Source organism: Trichomycterus rosablanca, chromosome 18 (assembly GCF_030014385.1).
Source record: "Trichomycterus rosablanca isolate fTriRos1 chromosome 18, fTriRos1.hap1, whole genome shotgun sequence".
NCBI classification, from domain to species: domain Eukaryota; kingdom Metazoa; phylum Chordata; class Actinopteri; order Siluriformes; family Trichomycteridae; genus Trichomycterus; species Trichomycterus rosablanca.
Genome location: NC_086005.1, coordinates 9,530,770 through 9,551,893, shown reverse-complemented (window position 1 = coordinate 9,551,893; position 21,124 = coordinate 9,530,770). Strand labels below are relative to the sequence as shown.

The window sequence follows — 21,124 nt, the reverse complement described above, 5'->3', positions numbered from 1 at the left end:
ATCGTTGGTGCTGTTTGTGCCATGGGACATTGCACTCAAGCAGGGATCACACACTGCTTCCTTAAACACGGCACGACACATGCCGGCTCAGCCCCTCCCCCTCGCGCCCATGTCCCTGCACCCATCAATCATCCGCCCGCCGGTGAACAATAAGCCTCTGCCAGCGCTGGCTGCCACCTTGCCACTCACATTTACGCACCGACAAATAAGCAGGTGGAGGAAGCGCTACAGGTGACGTCTTCTGCCTCGCCTGTCTGGATTTAACCGAGGCCTCTTCTCTTCTCATGATCTCCCCGAGGTGAAAGCCACCTTTAATTAGGTCTACCTCAGCTTAACAGTATATTCTCCCAAATTAGCCACCCTACGTGCTTGGCCAGCGGGGGTTCTGCACTGCTGTCAACTCCCCTCACTTTCAGATCAAACTCTGTCAAAAACCAAAGATCCTGTCGTGACTGCTGCTGGAAATTAGGGCTGGCTCGATACCACTGTTTTATGTCCGATACCGATACTGCAATTTGAGTATCATCATTTCTCCTCTCAAACAACTAAGCAGTAATAATACATGTCTCAATGCACCATGGTTAAACTAGCTATCTAAATAACAATGCTCAGACTGTAAAACTAATATTGTAAATAAATAAATACAGAACCTACAACATCACACTTATGTATGATGTACAACAGCTGTTCTTATTTTCACTTTTACACACAACATTTAGCAGCATTTTTGGCTTGTTTAACAAAAGTGTCTACAGTTGGAAAATGTTGATGTCAATCAAACGCGATGGACCAATTAGAATTGACGCAGAGTTTGGTTGAGATTTTCCGTTAAAGTTCTGTCACGTTTTTAGATGATTAAACCCTGCTGGATTTTGAAGAGGACATCTGTGGCTAAACAGGAAACTGTGTAGTTTGTTTTATTTCATAACACTGATGGATTAATCGTTGAGGATGTGAGAGATCTCCAAGCCGGGACAAGATCTCAGGTAAACGATGTATCGTTTATTGTGTTTAAACAGTGTTTTTAGATGTGGCAGTAGTAGATGACTTTTTAAAATGCTAAAAGTGTAGCCGCACAGGTGGCGCAGCGGTAAAAACACGCGCTGCAACCAGAGCTGGATGTCGAAAGAGCGTCGTTTCGAATCCAGCTCTACCTTCACCGGTCGAAAGGCTGGGCGGCTATATGAACAACAAATTGGCCTGTTGTTCAGGTGGGGGGGGCGGGACCGGAGGGTATACTCTCTCAGGAATGGGGCGGTGGCGCCCTCTGCTGGCTGGTCGGTGGCGCCTGCATGGAGACGGGAGGGGGTGCGGTGGAGTGTGTGATCCTCCGTGCACAGTACTCTGACGCGCTCCACTCGTCAAGTGTGGGTGATAAGACGGTCGATTGGCTGTGCACGTATCGGAGGAGGCGTGGAACGGCCTCGTCAGCCCCCAATCAGGAGCAGGAACCGGTATAATGAGAGATTGACTGATGGGATGAAAATTGGACCCGCTAAATTATTAAAAAAAAAAAAAAACAACTATACAAAAACAAAAAAAGGCTAAAAGTGTAAGTAGATCAGTGTGTTTTAATTTCTGAATGGCTGTTGTGGATGAGTTGTATATCAGTGGCACATGTTAATGATGTCATCAAGCGTGAGTGGCAATAAACGGGGCTCTGTTGGAATGTACTGTATCTTCGTGTGTTATTTGCTTTACACACAAACAATGGACTTATTTACATTAAGTGTTATTTACATTAAGTGTTATTTACATTAAGTGTTATTTACATTAAGCAACAGTATCGGATCGGTTATACGTTTTTTTCCTTTCGGTATCCGATCCAGTGGTTTGGGTCAATATCAGACCGATACCGATACCGAGTATCGGATCGGTGCCAGCCTTACTGCAAATATGAGGAAAAAAATTTAAATCATAGTAAAATAATAAACAAAACAAACTAGCTTTAACAAGTTATCTCAGCTAATTGAACCTTAGATGCAACAAAATGCTCTGAAATCTTACTTTGATTCATCTGTCCATAGGACAGACGGTTTGGGGGTAATTCAGGTCGATTTTTTTTATATATGCTAAATTAACAATGAGCTTTCTCCATAGTAGTAGTGGTGTCTGTGTCTTTTTTATTTTTTTGAAGTCACAAACACTGAGGTTAGAGACAGTTGAGGTTCTTTGTTTTCTGGGATCTTTTTAGCAGGTCATCACTCCTGGGTGGATTTAAGAAGTTTTCTCTTATTTGGAGATAATAGCTCTCATTGTGGTGCAGTGGAGTCCTAGGGCCTTTGTAACAATTTTTAGACTAACATTTAATTTTTTTCCCTTTAGTTTTTCTAAAATACCCGTAGATCCTGGTGCAGTGTTCCTGTAGAAACTTTAAGGGTTTAAAACTTTATTTATGCTTCAAAATGTCTTTTAGAAATGTTTAGGTGGTAATGTACTCTAACACATCGCTAAGATTTGGGTTTGAATCTCAGCAGTGCTATCGGCCAGGTGTCTACACAGATATTAGTGTAAATGTTTGGGGGGAGGGGATGGCTGAAACCTTGCAGTGTTTCTCGGTGAAACAGGGCCCATCACAACCATAACTTGGCTACACAGTGATAAAAATGAAATGAAAATGTGTTGATTTTATTATCAATCCCTTTGTTTAAAATCTTGTTTTGTTTAGTGATGTAATTTTTTTATTTTATTTTATGAAGGAAATGTGGGCGGCACAGTGGCTCAGTGGGTAGCACTGTCGCCTCACAGCAAGAAGGTCCTGGGTTCGATCCCCAGGCGGGGCGGTCCGGGTCTGGGTTCTGTGCGGAGCTTGCATGTTCTCCCCGTGTCTGCGTGGGTTTCCTCCGGGAGCTCCGGTTTCCTCCCACAGTCCAAAAACATGCAGTCAGGAGACACTAATTGGAGACACTGAATTGCCCTATAAGTGAATGGGTGAGTGTGTATGTGTATGTGTGTCTGCCCTGCGATGGTCTGGCGTCCCGTCCAGGGTGTTACTGTGTGCCTTGCGCCTATTGAAAAGCTGGGATAGGATCCAGCACCCCTCCCCACGGCCCTAATTAGATAAGAGGATAAGAAAATGAATGAATGAATGAATGAATGAAGGTAATGTTCAATTTTTGTTTGCATCTGAGGGTTTAATTATATTTAGTTTCTTGAAGTTGCTGGACAAAGTAGAAGAGAAGGACCTTATACATGCTACAGAAGAAAATTAGGAATTGGGGAACAGAAGACGTGCGGTTTCTACTTTCTCTTCTGAAGATAAATCCTTTTGTGAAGACAGTGGAATGCCTTGTTCTACAAAGAATGTTAAAATGTCACGTGCAGAGAATAGTGCATGTTTTCGAGTTGAAACGCTAACAAGAAAGCTTGCTAATTCTGCCCAGAAAGCACCCGCAAAACAATTACGCTTAGCCATGCTAATGGAGAAAAAGCTAAAGCGTGGAAAATATAATGGTATTAGAAAAACCAGAGGCTGTAATGGAGATGAAATGGTACAGAAAAGGATTTACAGAAAAAAATAGTCTGAGCACAGAAGCAGCTGTCAGGATGATTCCTCCCAGAAAAACCGCTACACAAATGCACTTTGTAAAGCTCAGGAGACGCCAAGAGAAACTCTGCAGTGTGCTGGCTTTAGCAAGTGCTCATTAGCGCATGCTTATGACAGATAAATAGAAGAGAAGGAAATACATTTTTAGCACTAGCTTTGTTAAAAGCCAGGGTGCTTATGTATGAAGCACATTGTTTTCTGGACAGGCCAGCTGCAGGTTTATCTGGTTTACTGGAAAGCCATATTAGCCATGGTGATTTAATTAGCATATTCGTCAGGGAGTCAGGAAACCACTGAGATGTGGATTTGTGATTGGGAGGAAACAGAACAAAGAACGCTTTCAAAATAACTCTGACTGGTTGCTAAAAAATGTTCAAGGTACCTGCATGGCCTTCCTAGTCTTCTGACTTTAATCTCTTTATTTATAAGGATCTATATAAAGGATTTAAAAATTGCCCTCAATTTAAGTCCTCAAAGGAACCCTCGTAGGTTTGGAGAACGGAAAATGATTTGTAAAGAGGAATGGGCCAAAGTTGCTCTTATTGGCAACATCCACTTTGCAAAAAAGTAAAAAAAATTTTTTTTAATTTATTTAGAGTGTCTGAATACTTCGCCTGGGCAGCACGGTGGCTCGGTGGGTAGCACTGTTGTCTCACAGCAGGAAGGTCCTGGGTACGATCCCAGCGAGGCGGGCCGGGTCCTTTCTGTGCGGAGTTTGCATGTTCTCCCCGTGTCTGCGTGGGTTTCCTCCGGGAGCTCTGGTTTCCTCCCACAGTCCAAAAACATGCAGTCAGGTTAACTGGAGACACTGAATTGTCCTATAGGTGAATGTGTGTGTGTGTGTGTGTGTATGTGTCTGCCCTGCGATGGACTGGCGTCCCGTCCAGGGTGTTACTGTGTGCCTTGCGCCCATTGAAAAGCTGGGCAACCCTGATTGGCTAAGTGCTTAAGAAAGTGAGTGTCTGAATACTTTTGCCTAGTGATTTAGTTTTTTTCTGCATAAAAAACACTCTTTCTATTCATATTTTGAAGTATGAAGTTAAAAACTGTTGCTGCAAAGTTAAAAACATATACTTTCCTTTATATAGTTAATTTATTACCCCTGTTAGCAATTGTTGGGGCTAAAACACACATACTTTTGTCCATGTAGTGCATCTCAAATACCAAAAAACAAGGTTATTGAATAACCGTAGTGGTTGTAGTGGTACTTTCATTAATTCACTTTACATGTTTGTTGCTACAGACTTGTACCTTTGTTGCTCAATTTGCCACTGCAGACACCAAAACTATAAAATACTGTGTAGACATAACGGGCCCACATGCTACAGAGATCGACAAGGGGCGTCTGTAACAGAATCATGCCCATCTGCCATGCCACTATGATGCAGATGATTTATCACTGTTTCCTCCCCACAGATTTTTTTGTTGGAAACCTGCAGTTTTTGCATTTCAACCGTGATACCATGCTCGGGCCGGTCCAGTTTTCCACTGGTGCAAATGTCAATCAATGTTTTTCTTCCTTCAAAAGAACTCTTTTGGCCTCAACTTTTTGGCCATTGTGACTGAACCATCGGTAAGCCTCTTATATGCGAGCTCCATTCATGGATCCATGTTGGGCACGGTCTGTGTCAGTAGGTGGAGTGGCTGCCCTGCTCTATTTGAAGCTGCTCTCAGTTTGTCTCAGTCTGACGAGTTAAACTTGGTTGAAGGGGCAGTTGTAGCCTAGTGGTTAAGGTACTGGACTAGTAATCAGGAGGTTGCCGGTTCAAGCCCCACCATTGCCAGGTTCCCACTGTTGGGCCCTTAAACAAGGCCCTTAACCCTCAATTGCTTAGACTGTATACTGTCACAGTACTGTAAGTCGCTTTGGATAAAAGCGTCCGCTAAATGCCGTAAATGTAAAGCTGACATCTCTAACTCGTCGATTCGAATCTCAGCTCTGCCATACGGCAGGCAGGGCACCAACACGAACAATGATTGGCTGTTGTTCAGAAGAGGGTGCCAGAGGAGATTCCTCATAACGGATGCAATTACGGCCTCTGCTGGCTGGTTGATGGTGCCTGCACAGAGACGAGGGATAATGGGGATCAGGGTGTGTCTCTCCGTACACAAAGCTGATCCACATGTGAACTCACCTCCTGCAGGTGAAAAAATGCAGTCGGATACTGCACCGTTGTCAGAGGGGGCGTGTTAGTCATGGCTCTCCTTAGTCAGATCAGTAGAGAGGAAGCGTAATGGAATCGGGTAATTGGATATGACTAAATTAGTAGAAAAATTGGGGGGAAATGCAACTTATTTTGTATGAACAACAGTTTTGTAAACAAAACAGCATTGTTGGGTGATCTTATCACCTGCAGTGCATTTGGAGCACTTCATCAGGTGTGTTCAAACTTTTGAAGTGTTTATGTAGTAAATATTAATCATGATATTATTACGCACTTACTAAATCTAAATGTAACAGTACTAAAAACAGTGTCTGGGCAGAAGTATATGGACATCTACCCGTAAGCTTGCTGGTCATTTTATTTCAAAATGTCCAATTATCCAATTATCAAATTATCCAATTAGAGTCGCTTGAATGCTGGAGCCTATCTCAGCTTTTCAATGGGTGCAAGGCACACAGTAACACCCTGGACTGGGCGCCAGTCCATCGCAGGGCACACACACACATTTACCTATAGGGCAATTAAGTGTCTCCAATTAACCTGACTGCATGTTTTTGGACTGTGGGAGGAAACCGGAGCTCCCGGAGGAAACCCACGCAGACACGGGGAGAACAAGCAAACCCCACACAGTAAGGACCCGGACCGCCCCGCCTGGGGATTGAACCCAGGACCATCTTGCTGTGAGGCGACAGTGCTACCCACTGAGCCACCGTGCTGCCCCATACTAAATCACTCCACAGGTATTCAGTAGAATTGGGGTCAGGGCAGTGTGAATGCCACTGGGATCACTTCACAACATACCTGTTAACCATGCTTTTATGAACCTTGATTTGAGCACAGAGGTCCACTCATGCTGAAATAGGAAGTGCTTTGCCCAAATGTTGAAGCATAGTGCAACATAATGGATTTAAAAGTAAAATAATAAGGTCCTGATGTGCGTGTTTATACTGTATGTATGTATGTATGTATGTATGTATGTATGAATACAAAAGGACACAGACGTGTCTCTTACCATTCTCAGGGTGCTCCATCTCTCCAATGCTGCCGTCCGGGGTGGTCCTCTCGTAGTGTTCCTCGGGCAGGGCCAGTGGGCCAAGACGGGGTCCCGAAGAGCTCTTGCTGCTGGGTGTCTCCGACTCCTCAAGGCCACTATCATAGTAGCTCTGCTGAGATGAATCCTGGGCATCCTGGACCGGATTGGCTGTGGAGAACGTCACTCTGCGATGAGGCAGCTGCAAAGCAGAAAGGAGCAGACCCTCGGGTCATGACGAGCTAATTACCATCCGATTTTAACTTCGGGCTGCCTAACTGGGCTAATTGACCACCAAATTTGTAATCACATTCGTGGAGACTTTTTCAGCGTGCACATTTTAGAAGGGTAACTAATGATAACTAATGAGGAAATGTTTTCTTTCCGCCGTTAGCAAAGGGTACCATTGATGCACAGCTAAACAGTGTGAAAAACTTAATTAGATTTTCTGTGAAGATGACCTCGGTCTTCGAATGAGCCATGGGTGTGTATACATGCATGACCTCACACATGCACACTTTATAAAACTGAATATCACTGATTGTGCCAAAAAATGTTTTTTTCCTGCTGCATTAGTTCCCATTATGCTGAGAGCAGGTGGGGATCAATAGCACAAAACAGGACGCACACACACACACACACACACATCTATATACACAAGTGAATTGCAAACATTTATTTCAGAGCAGGAATTGGAGTAAAGCAGGAATTAGAGCCATTAGGAAAAGCATTTTTGCACAAAAGCACCATTAATACAGGCACTTTAAACACATAGGAGTGCCATTACCGGCACATTCTTCATCAGGACCAACTTTATTTTCTGGGGGGAGGAAGGGGGGTGGCTACACATTACACCACCAAGCCAAAGTTCTTTCAGCTTTTCTCTCCATAACCATTTTATAGTGCTTATTTATTTATTTAATCCTGTATTTATCTGTCGGTCTGAATATTATCTCCCATTACTGATGTGTTCAGGATAAATGTACAGTGTAATATAGGCCTGTTCCATTTGAGAAAGTTGAGAACAAACACTTGAGCCAAACACCAGACAGTCAATATACTTGGGAAAACGTCCACAGAGCCAAAAACACCTACAAACGTTCCTTCTGATGCCAAGTTCACACTACACGACTTTCCAAGTCGCCAGGTCGCTGTACAGTTCACACTACACGACTGGATCTCTTGTAATCGGGAGTCTTTCAAGTCGGTGTGGCTTTCACACTACAGGACTGATCGGTGATAGGGGGTTTCACACTACATGATCTATCAGCAACTGGAATCGCAGGCGAGCTTCTCTGGTCTCCCTAATTATGTTTTGTCACGAAAACAAATGTGAGAAGTGACGAGGAATTTAATGACACCACGTCCAAAAATCCACATCAACAAGTAGCGAGCGATCAAAGTTGTTTGTAAAAATCAAAGAGAAAAATAAATGAATACAAGTGGATTTGGCAACACGACCAGCATGGATTGTTTTGTTCTATAGTGAGTTGGAGGTTAATAAATGTTTTTTGTAATGCAGTGTTGGTATTATGGTTTGGCGTAGACGATAAGTTCACAAATATTGTAGAGCTTGTGTGTGTGCCGACGTATTCTGATAGAAACTATATGATCCCCCTCACCACACTTATTGCCTTTCGCAACCAACTGATCCAGATATTTAACATGCTAGATATCTCTCCTCAATCTCGCTCAGATCGAGTTGTTGAGCAGTTCACACACAGCGATTGAGAGCAGAGTTTAGATCGCCGAGCGAACGCCGAGTTGCTCCCGAGCTGCCACATCTAGCGGCGACCAGTCGGCGAGCGAAAATCAGGGCAAAAATCGTGTAGTGTGAACTAGGCATAACATACACCATATGCAGTAGGCCGGCGCCACCCAGAAACACAACATGCAGGCTGGAAATACTGCATGAACAAGCCTCAGTCCATGGTAGCTCACACATTCACCAACTTACTTGACTTTTGATCACTGAGGTTTTAATAGAAACATGATTAAAGTAACACCTGCGTTTGGATCTATGTGAATAGCATCAATTAAAAAGGTTGGAACTTTTTGGTCTCCTTGAAGATAACAATGACCCGTCCACAAGGTGAGGACTCCAAATGGTTTAATGAGTATAATGACATAAATTATGCAGTGTGGCCTTTACAGTCTTCAGATCGAATTTTGGACTAAATTGTTCATCTGTAAGCAGGGGTCACGTCACACCAGGTTTTTTTAATTTATTTTGGCGGAAGGGAGAAGCAGTAGATGAACTCATCATCAGTTTCTCTTTTTTCTCAACTTCTTATGTGCCTACTAAATCATGGGTCAAAGCTTATTTAGATAACTTGATGCAAAGCAAATTAACTGTGACCTGCATCCTCATGTGTTTAAATGAACATACTTTTTGGTTGATGTAATTTATTTACATGCAGGGTGACCACTTATTTAGAAAGTACTCTCCACCTTTATAATTAATACACCAACTAAAGGAAATGCTTTTAGAGTCACATTGTTAAAGAAATAAATCATACACTGATCAGCTATAACACTAAAACCACCTCCATCAAAAATTGTCAAAATGGATCCGTCTCTCTCTCTCTCTCTCTCTCTCTCTCTCTCTCTCTCTGTCACACACACAGAATTATTTATCCAGTGCTGCAGCACCGCATTGCTAACTGCCAACCTTCACAACTCATGTATCTGTAATAAAGCTGAAATGGTACCATCACTGGTAACCAGTTAAAAAAGAACATTACCAACTGAGACCAATACAAGAACATTACCAACTAAGAAAAGACCCAGAACATTACGAACCAAGATCAAGACCAAGAACATTACTAACCGAGACCGAAACCAGACCAAGAACATTAATGACCGAGACCAAGACCAGGAACATTACTAACCGAGATCGAAACCAGACCAAGAACATTACTAACCGAGACCAAGACCAGGAACATTACTAACCAAGACCAAAACCAGACCAAGAACATTACTAACCGAGACCAAGACCAGGAACATTACTAACCGAGACCGAAACCAGACCAAGAACATTACTAACCGAGACCAAGACCAGGAACATTACTAACCGAGACCGAAACCAGACCAAGAACATTACTAACCGAGACCAAGACCAGGAACATTACTAACCGAGACCAAGACAAGGAACATTACTAACCGAGGCCAAGACCAAGAACATTACTAACCGAGACCAAGACCAGGAACATTACTAACCGAGACCAAGACCAGGAACATTACTAACCGAGACCAAGACCAGGAACATTACTAACCGAGACCAAGACCAGACCAAGAACATTACTAACCGAGACCAAGACCAGGAACATTACTAACCGAGACCGAAACCAGACCAAGAACATTACTAACCGAGACCAAGACCAGGAACATTACTAACCGAGACCAAGACCAGACCAAGAACATTACTAACCAAGACCAAGACCAGGAACATTACTAACCGAGACCGAAACCAGACCAAGAACATTACTAACCGAGACCAAGACAAGGAACATTACTAACCGAGGCCAAGACCAGGAACATTACTAACCGAGACCAAGACCAGGAACATTACTAACCGAGACCAAGACCAGGAACATTACTAACCGAGACCAAGACCAGGAACATTACTAACCGAGACCAAGACCAGGAACATTACTAACCAAGACCAAAACCAGACCAAGAACATTACTAACCGAGACCAAGACCAGGAACATTACTAACCGAGACCAAGACCAGGAACATTACTAACCGAGACCAAGACCAGGAACATTACTAACCAAGACCAAGACCAGGAACATTACTAACCGAGGCCAAGACCAAGAACATTACTAACCGAGACCAAGACCAGGAACATTACTAACCGAGACCAAGACCAAGAACATTACTAACCGAGACCAAGACCAGGAACATTACTAACCAAGACCAAAACCAGACCAAGAACATTACTAACCGAGACCAAGACCAGGAACATTACTAACCGAGACCAAGACCAGGAACATTACTAACCGAGACCAAGACCAGGAACATTACTAACCAAGACCAAAACCAGACCAAAAACATTACTAACCGAGACCAAGACCAGGAACATTACTAACCGAGACCAAGACCAGGAACATTACTAACCGAGACCAAGACCAGGAACATTACTAACCGAGACCGAAACCAGACCAAGAACATTACTAACCGAGACCAAGACCAGGAACATTACTAACCGAGACCAAGACCAGGAACATTACTAACCAAGACCAAAACCAGACCAAGAACATTACTAACCGAGACCAAGACCAGGAACATTACTAACCGAGACCAAGACCAGGAACATTACTAACCGAGACCAAGACCAGGAACATTACTAACCGAGACCGAAACCAGACCAAGAACATTACTAACCAAGACCAAGACCAGACCAAGAACATTACTAACCGAGACCAAAACCAGACCAAGAACATTAATGACCGAGACCAAGACCAGGAACATTACTAACCGAGACCAAGACCAGGAACATTACTAACCGAGACCAAGACCAAGAACATTAATGGCCGAGACCAAAACCAGGAACATTACTAACCGAGACCAAGACCAAGAACATTAATGACCGAGACCAAGACCAGGAACATTACTAACCGAGATCGAAACCAGACCAAGAACATTACTAACCGAGACCAAGACCAGGAACATTACTAACCAAGACCAAAACCAGACCAAGAACATTACTAACCGAGACCAAGACCAGGAACATTACTAACCGAGACCAAGACCAGGAACAATACTAACCGAGACCAAGACCAGGAACATTACTAACCGAGACCGAAACCAGACCAAGAACATTACTAACCAAGACCAAGACCAGACCAAGAACATTACTAACCGAGACCAAAACCAGACCAAGAACATTAATGACCGAGACCAAGACCAGGAACATTACTAACCGAGACCAAGACCAGGAACATTACTAACCGAGACCAAGACCAAGAACATTACTAACCGAGACCAAGACCAGGAACATTACTAACCGAGACCAAGACCAAGAACATTACTAACCGAGACCAAGACCAGGAACATTACTAACCGAGACCAAGACCAGGAACATTACTAACCGAGACCGAAAGCAGACCAAGAACATTACTAACCAAGACCAAGACCAGGAACATTACTAACCGAGACCAAAACCAGACCAAGAACATTAATGACCGAGACCAAGACCAAGAACATTACTAACCGAGACCGAAACCAGACCAAGAACATTACTAACCAAGACCAAGACGAGGAACATTACTAACCGAGACCAAGACCAGGAACATTACTAACCGAGACCAAAACCAGACCAAGAACATTACTAACCAAGACCAAGACCAGGAACATTACTAACCGAGACCGAGACCAAGACCAAGAACATTACTAACCGAGACCAAGACCAGGAACATTACTAACCGAGACCAAGACCAGGAACATTACTAACCGAGACCAAGACCAGGAACATTACTAACCGAGACCAAAACCAGACCAAGAACATTACTAACCAAGACCAAGACCAGGAACATTACTAACCGAGACCAAGACCAAGAACATTACTAACCGAGACCAAGACCAGGAACATTACTAACCGAGACCAAGACCAGGAACATTACTAACCGAGACCGAAACCAGACCAAGAACATTACTAACCGAGACCAAGACCAGGAACATTACTAACCGAGACCAAGACCAGGAACATTACTAACCAAGACCAAGACCAGGAACATTACTAACCGAGACCAAGACCAGGAACATTACTAACCGAGACCAAAACCAGACCAAGAACATTACTAACCAAGACCAAGACCAGGAACATTACTAACCGAGACCAAGACCAAGAACATTACTAACCGAGACCAAGACCAGGAACATTACTAACCGAGACCAAGACCAAGAACATTACTAACCGAGACCAAGACCAGGAACATTACTAACCGAGACCGAAACCAGACCAAGAACATTACTAACCGAGACCAAGACAAGGAACATTACTAACCGAGGCCAAGACCAAGAACATTACTAACCGAGACCAAGACCAGGAACATTACTAACCGAGACCAAGACCAGGAACATTACTAACCGAGACCAAGACCAGGAACATTACTAACCGAGACCGAAACCAGACCAAGAACATTACTAACCGAGACCAAGACCAGGAACATTACTAACCGAGACCAAGACCAAGAACATTACTAACCGAGACCAAGACCAGGAACATTACTAACCGAGACCAAAACCAGACCAAGAACATTACTAACCGAGACCAAGACCAGGAACATTACTAACCGAGACCAAGACCAGGAACATTCCTAACCAAGACCAAGACCAGGAACATTACTAACCGAGACCAAAACCAAACCAAGAACATTACTAACCGAGACCAAGACCAGGAACATTACTAACCGAGACCAAAACCAGACCAAGAACATTACTAACCGAGACCAAAACCAGACCAAGAACATTACTAACCGAGACCAAGACCAGGAACATTACTAACCGAGACCAAGACCAGGAACATTACTAACCGAGACCAAGACCAGGAACATTACTAACCGAGACCAAGACCAGACCAAGAACATTACTAACCGAGACCAAAACCTGACCAAGAACATTACTAACCGAGACCAAAACCAGACCAAGAACATTACTAACCGAGACCAAGACCAGGAACATTACTAACCGAGACCAAGACCAGGAACATTACTAACCGAGACCGAAACCAGACCAAGAACATTACTAACCAAGACCAAGACCAGGAACTTTACTAACCGAGACCAAGACCAAGAACATTACTAACCGAGACCAAGACCAGGAACATTACTAACCGAGACCAAGACCAGACCAAGAAAATTACTAACTGAGACCAAGACCAGACCAAGAACATTAACCGAGACCAAGACCAGACCAAAAACATTACTAACCGAGACCAAGACCAGACCAAGAACATTACTAACCAAGACCAAGACCAGACCAAGAACATTAATGACCGAGACCAAGACCAGACAAAGAACATTACTGAGACCAAGACCAGACCAAGAACATTAATGATGAGACCAAGACCAGACCAAGAACATTAATGACGAGACCAAGACCAGACCAAGAACATTACCATCAGAGACAAAGACAAGAACTCATTAGTGGCTTTTAGACTGACTGCTCAGATCAATCTATATAACACAATAAAACCTGGAGCACTTATAGGACTATTGTTTACCTCAACCTGGACAGTTTTTGCTTTTATGGAGTCTCGTCCATACAGATTTCCTTTCTACTCAGGTCCCTCAGCAGCTTTTTCTTTTTAACATAACCCCCCAAAATAAATGTTAACATAACTTGCTATAAGATCACATGTGCTGCTTTACCTCCACCCCTTTAAATTTCTTTAAGACTTGTAAAAAACACTGAATGATTTTCAGCTAACCCAACAATGCACAGTCTATAAAACCATACATTTTCAGAGATCTAGCAAATTTCCTATTCAATTACAATAGCCAATAAAATACTATAAATAAATATTGAACCTAAATCCTTGCAGGGTTCTTTTCCAATACCCCTGTACTTCACATTCTACAAATGAAAGTCTGCTTACAAGATCCCATATAGAGGAGGAGGATGTTGAATGTGTATAACACTGCAGGAGCCTCCAAAGATTCAATTATTCAGCTGCTAAAGTAGATTATAAAGTGCATTTAATCTCCTTCTTCAGCCATTTATCTAAATCATGCAGGAAAGAAGCAGCTTTCCCTGCTTTTATAATCACAGTATGGACTCAAACAGCTAAAATATACTGTATAAATATATATTTATGTGGTGGTGGGTGTGTATATATACAGTGTATCACAAAAGTGAGTACACCCCTCACATTTCTGCAGATATTTAAGTATATCTTTTCATGGGACAACACTGACAAAATTACACTTTGACACAATGAAAAGTAGTCTGTGTGCAGCTTATATAACAGTGTAAATTTATTCTTCCCTCAAAATAACTCAATATACAGCCATTAATGTCTAAACCACCGGCAACAAAAGTGAGTACACCCCTTAGTGAAAGTTCCTGAAGTGTCAATATTTTGTGTGGCCACCATTATTTCACAGAACTGCCTTAACTCTCCTGGGCATGGAGTTTACCAGAGCTTCACAGGTTGCCACTGGAATGCTTTTCCACTCCTCCATGACGACATCACGGAGCTGGCGGATATTCGAGACTTTGCGCTCCTCCACCTTCCGCTTGAGGATGCCCCAAAGATGTTCTATTGGGTTTAGGTCTGGAAACATGCTTGGCCAGTCCATCACCTTTACCCTCAGCCTCTTCAATAAAGCAGTGGTCGTCTTAGAGGTGTGTTTGGGGTCATTATCATGCTGGAACACTGCCCTGCGACCCAGTTTCCGGAGGGAGGGGATCATGCTCTGCTTCAGTATTTCACAGTACATATTGCAGTTCATGTGTCCCTCAATGAAATGTAACTCCCCAACACCTGCTGCACTCATGCAGCCCCAGACCATGGCATTCCCACCACCATGCTTGACTGTAGGCATGACACACTTATCTTTGTACTCCTCACCTGATTGCCGCCACACATGCTTGAGACCATCTGAACCAAACAAATTAATCTTGGTCTCATCAGACCATAGGACATGCTTCCAGTAATCCATGTCCTTTGTTGACATGTCTTCAGCAAACTGTTTGCGGGCTTTCTTGTGTAGAGACTTCAGAAGAGGCTTCCTTCTGGGGTGACAGCCATGCAGACCAATTTGATGTAGTGTGCGGCGTATGGTCTGAGCACTGACAGGCTGACCCCCCACCTTTTCAATCTCTGCCGCAATGCTGACAGCACTCCTGCGCCTATCTTTCAAAAACAGCAGTTGGATGTGACGCTGAGCACGTGCACTCAGCTTCTTTGGACGACCAACGCGAGGTCTGTTCTGAGTGGACCCTGCTCTTTTAAAATGCTGGATGATCTTAGCCACTGTGCTGCAGCTCAGTTTCAGGGTGTTGGCAATCTTCTTGTAGCCTTGGCCATCTTCATGTAGCGCAACAATTCGTCTTTTAAGATCCTCAGAGAGTTCTTTGCCATGAGGTGCCATGTTGGAACTTTCAGTGACCAGTATGAGAGAGTGTGAGAGCTGTACTACTAAATTGAACACACCTGCTCCCTATGCACACCTGAGACCTAGTAACACTAACAAATCACATGACATTTTGGAGGGAAAATGACAAGCAGTGCTCAATTTGGACATTTAGGGGTGTAGTCTCTTAGGGGTGTACTCACTTTTGTTGCCGGTGGTTTAGACATTAATGGCTGTATATTGAGTTATTTTGAGGGAAGAATAAATTTACACTGTTATATAAGCTGCACACAGACTACTTTTCATTGTGTCAAAGTGTAATTTTGTCAGTGTTGTCCCATGAAAAGATATACTTAAATATCTGCAGAAATGTGAGGGGTGTACTCACTTTTGTGATACACTGTATATATGTTTCTTGTTTCTACACTCACTATCCATTTTATCAGCTTCACTTTCCATATAGAAGCACTTTGTAGTTCTACAATTATTGACTGTAGTCCATCTGTTTCTCTGCATGCTTTGTTACCCCCCCTTTTATGCTGTTCTTCAATGGTCAGGACCCCCACAGGACCACTACAGAGCTGGTATTATTTGGGTGGTGGATCATTCTTAGCACTGCAGTGACACTGACATGGTGGTGGTGTGTTAGTGTGTGTTGTGCTGGTATGAGTGGATCAGACACAGCAGCGCTTCTAGAATTTTTAAACACATCACTGTCACTGCTGGACTGAGAATAGTCCACCAACCACAAATATCCAGCCAACAGCGCCCCGTGGGCAGCGCCCTGTGACCACTGATGAAGGTCTAGAAGATGACCAACTCAAACAGCAGCAATAGATGAGCGATCATCTCTGACTTTACATCTACAAGGTGGACCAACTAGATAGGGGTGTCTAACAGAGTGGACAGTGAGTGGACATGGTATTTAAAAACTCCAGCAGCGCTGCTGTGTCTGATCTACTCATACTAGCACAACACACACTAACACATGACCACCATGTCACTGCAGTGCTGAGAATGATCCACCACCCAAATAATACCTACTCTGTGGTGGTCCTGTGATGGTCCTGACCATTGAAGAACAGGGTGAAAGCAGGCTAAAAAGGTATGTAGAGAAATATATGGACTACAGTCAGTAATTGTGGAACTACAAAGTGCTTCTATATGGTAAGTGGAGCTGATAAAATGGACAGTGAGTGTAGAAACAAGGGGGTGGTTTTAATGTTATGGCTGATCGGTGTATACATATATATATATATTAGTTTTATGCCATATTAACTTATGAATGTTCACTTGCTGCCTAATATATTCACTTCTTGACAGGTGCCAGTGAAACCAGATAGTTAATGTTAATCACTTCACCCGTCAGTGGTTTTAATGTTGTGGTAGATTGGCAGTACACCTGTCAAGAAGTGGACAGAATTTTAGCCAGTAAGTGAACATTTAGTTCGTGAAGTTGATGTTGGAGAAGTAGAAAAAAATTGAGTGACTTTGACACAAGCCAAAGTGTGATGGCTAGACGACAGGGTCAGAGCCTATCCAAAACGTTGGCATGCAGTGGTTAGTACCTGGATACGGTGACAGAAACAGATATTGCTGAAAAGTTAATCCTGGCGATGATAGAAAGGTGTCAGAACACATCTCTTAAGGATTGGCATTATGGCAAGCCGGTGAAGGGAGTGTGAAGCTCTGGGCAAAACATTTGGTGGTACTTTGACAAGTACAACCAACCAAAGCATTGTTGCAGACCAAGTTTACACCAATACTCAGTAGAAATGCCAGTACTGGAACCAAGTGCTAAGAGATTTGTGTAAGTCAAAGACAAAAAGTATTTTTCCTCTATAACAAACTTAAAAAGAAAAGAGAAGTCATCCAAGAAATTGGTGAGGACTTGAAGACCTAAACGTAATCGGGTCATTCCTACAATTCGGTGCCTTTTGTGTCCCCAGTACTGATCATTGTATTTATTAAGTACATTTTAAACAATACAAATATTAAACACACGGGGTGTGTTCGAAAACCTAGTGCGCTCTCTACATAGACAGCATTTTACACCATCCTATGCACGCTCCCGAGAAGGAGGCTGTTCGAAATCCTAGATGCCTTAATAAGCTGTCTAGTAAGGTATCTTAAAATTTCAATGTTATTTTGACTCAAGAACGAGTGAGCATCGGAAGCATCCTTAGTGATCAAGGCAATCCCAGCATTCAGTGCGGCAGCTCTTCTCTCAAAGAAAAATAAAAACATGGCTGACTGTGCGTAGAAACAAAGTTATTTTCAAACGTAAATAAATTATTATTGTTTTTTAACTGGTATAAGCTTGCACAAGTGTATTTATTTGCAAGTTCTGGCTAGCGAATTTAACCGTTTTCGGTACATGAAGGGAGATGTTAGTTGACATGCTAGCACGCTGTGCCACCCCATCCCATCGGTTTGAAGGGCAAGATGCTAAATGCTAAACGCGAAACCCGATGTAATCGCTGTCTGAGTAGCGCGTTCGAATAACCTGCCTTATAAGTCATTGACTTATTAGAATCCTTTCTACTGATACATACTGTTTTTATCTCTTATATACCAGAGGTTTTCCCATGTCCCCAGTGCTGTACATTCTGATTCAGTGATGATATATGAGGTTTAACCATGAAAATATCTGTCTCTTAATACTGTTTAAAAGCTTTGCTTAACCGCTAAACCTTGGATTTTTTTCTTTATGAGATTGATTTTATTGCTGATTATAAGGCTTTTTCACACGTCCCTCAAGTTGCTATCCACCCTGTTATTTCTTACTACTGTCTCTTAAAATGAAGAGCTGTTGTCTGAATTTACTTTTATGCTAGTATGGTTTTGCTCACTGGCTAGCTAATGGCGAATTTTATGTCAGAATGTCCACCCTGTTATGGTCCACCCTGTCACAACCTAATATGTAACAGGGTGGACGTCACAGTGTATATGAGGTGCATGTGTAATTTATATAGCTTTATTATTCCGTATTATTCAGAGCTAGCCAAAGGAAAGCGTCCCACGGGCAGGTCTCAGCTACACTATAAGGATGTCTGTAAAAGAGACCTGAAAGTCTTGGACATCAACCTCAACATGTGGGAAGTCCTGGCCACCGAGCGATCATCCTGGAAGCATACAGTGCAGAAGGGTCTCTCCAAGTTTGAAGAGAAAAAAGCTCAACAGACAGAGGTACAACGGCAGAAGAGGAAAGCCCTAAGTGCAGCTGAGAGACCAGTATCAAGCTTCATCTGCGCAAGATGTGGAAGAGACCGTCATTCCCATATAGGCCTGACAAGCCACAACCGATGTTGCAAAAATTGAACAGTGCACAACTCCATGGTCTCCCGAGACTGACGGATGCCTATACAAGTATTATTCAGTTTGGTTATATTACAACAGTTCTGCATTTGTCCGTAACAGGGTGAACATCCTGGGTCAGAGACTGCATAAACATGTTTTAATAAAACCTACATTTACATTTTCAGCATTTAGCAGACACCTTTATCCAAAGCGACCTACATTACAGTTACAGTATACAGTCTGAGCAATTAAGGGTTAAGGGCCTTGCTCAAGGGCCCAACAGCAGCATCCTGGCAGTGGTGGGGCTTGAACCAGCGACCCTCTGATCACTGGTCCAGTACCTTAACCACTAGGCTACAGCTGGCCTACAGTTTGTGTGCTTGAGGTTGACCAGTATTAGTTTGGAAAAGTATAACATGTCCTTTTTATAATGAAACCTAATACGAAAAACTAAATAAAAACAGTGTTTCATTTTCAAAAAGTTTTGAGGTCATAAAGGCACCCAATCCCAGGAATGACCCAATCATTAAATAGGATGTGTGCATACTTTTGGCCATAAAGTGTTTGTTTCTAAGGTTTCCAAGTTAGCTGTTGTTCATTCTCTTCTAAAAAGTTGCTGTCTGTTCTTTTTTAAACAGGACTAAGCATGATCTATTTTAGTCTGTTTTCCAAAACTGGTTTCCTTCATAAAAAATGAAAATATTACAAAATATTTAAGCATTGGTTCATGACATGAAGACCTTGTTTGGGAAATTAAGAGCTTAAGGACACATTGAGCAAAATGTGTAAATGTAATCACTGTAATGTGTGTTTGTTTAAGAAATGCATTTAAATTCCTTTAGATAATTGTATACACTGTCTGGGTTTATGGGAACATCCCAAATTTAGAGCCCATATTCCTATTAGCATACTTATTATAGACACATTAATCAAGGACATTATGACCGTCTCAGGCCCCATCCTGGAGTCGATGTGTTCCCACAGAGAGCAGAAATGGTGAAGAAAGTTCTCCAGGGCAAGCACATTACTATTTAAATGTAAGAGGAGCGTTTAGTTGTGTAAATATGGATCCGGTTCTTAAACGACTCCTGCAGGCAATACTCCAGAGTCAGCATTTTCTTACTATAAGCTCGGGGAGCTGCAGCTCTGCAGATGGAGAGCAGATTCCCCTCTCAAACTTGTTTAACGCTGCCTTCAGAGAAGCACAGAGCAGGCCAGAGAGGCTAAAAGCAGCCTGCGATGGGACATGAGCCAATGCGAGATTGGAACAGGCCATGCCAAGGAAAGTAGCACAGGTTTAGCTAGTTGGACGTTGCCAGGTGCTGGACTGAAGAAGGGTTTGGAGATGGATGAAAAAAGGATAACTGGAATTGGGCAGCAGTAAAGGGGCACCAACGCATGAGGCAGATAAGCTGATAGAGCACAGTTAAGACAAGACCTGATGTGGTTTCCAGAACACTGAGAGAGACAAAGAGTTGGCAGAAAAAGCCGAGAAAATGCTGAAACTACAAAGCAGAACTGAGGGAAGTATAATGGACTTTTGTAGCTGAGACGATGAATAAAAAGTGAAAAAGTGAGATCAGTGAGAACTGTTTAATTCAAGTAAAATATGTGAAAGAATACGAAGGCTGAAGAGAACTACAGAGATAGCAACCACAGAAGAAGGCAGTAAATGGCACGTGATAAAACTGAAAACTGAAAGAAATGCATCATTTAAAATCGTACTTTTGCCGCTCAGGTGGCGCAGCGGTAAAAACACACACTGTTCACCAGAGCTGAGATCTCGAATACATCGTATTGAATCTTGGCTCTGCCTGCCGGCTGAGGATGAGCGGCCATATGAACAACTTTTGGCCTGTTGTTCAGATGGGGCGGGTTAAGCCGGATGGGGACTCTCTCTCAGACTAGTGCGATTACGACCTCTGCGGGCTGGTTGGTGGCGCCTGCACGGAGATGGGAAAGGAGTGCGGTAGAGGGTGTGGCTCTCCGTACACAGCGC

General features: G+C 43.0%; 1 protein-coding gene across 1 annotated transcript in view; it reads right to left on the bottom strand.

Annotated features, from left to right (window-relative positions):
• The window catches only part of pcdh1a (protocadherin 1a), a 130,459-nt gene that overhangs the window by 43,255 nt on the left and 66,080 nt on the right, over positions 1 to 21,124 (bottom strand). The window contains exon 3 of the mRNA XM_063013786.1: positions 6,725 to 6,944. Within this exon, the coding sequence (XP_062869856.1) occupies positions 6,725 to 6,944 (220 nt within the window). The remainder of the gene's footprint in view (positions 1 to 6,724; positions 6,945 to 21,124) is intronic.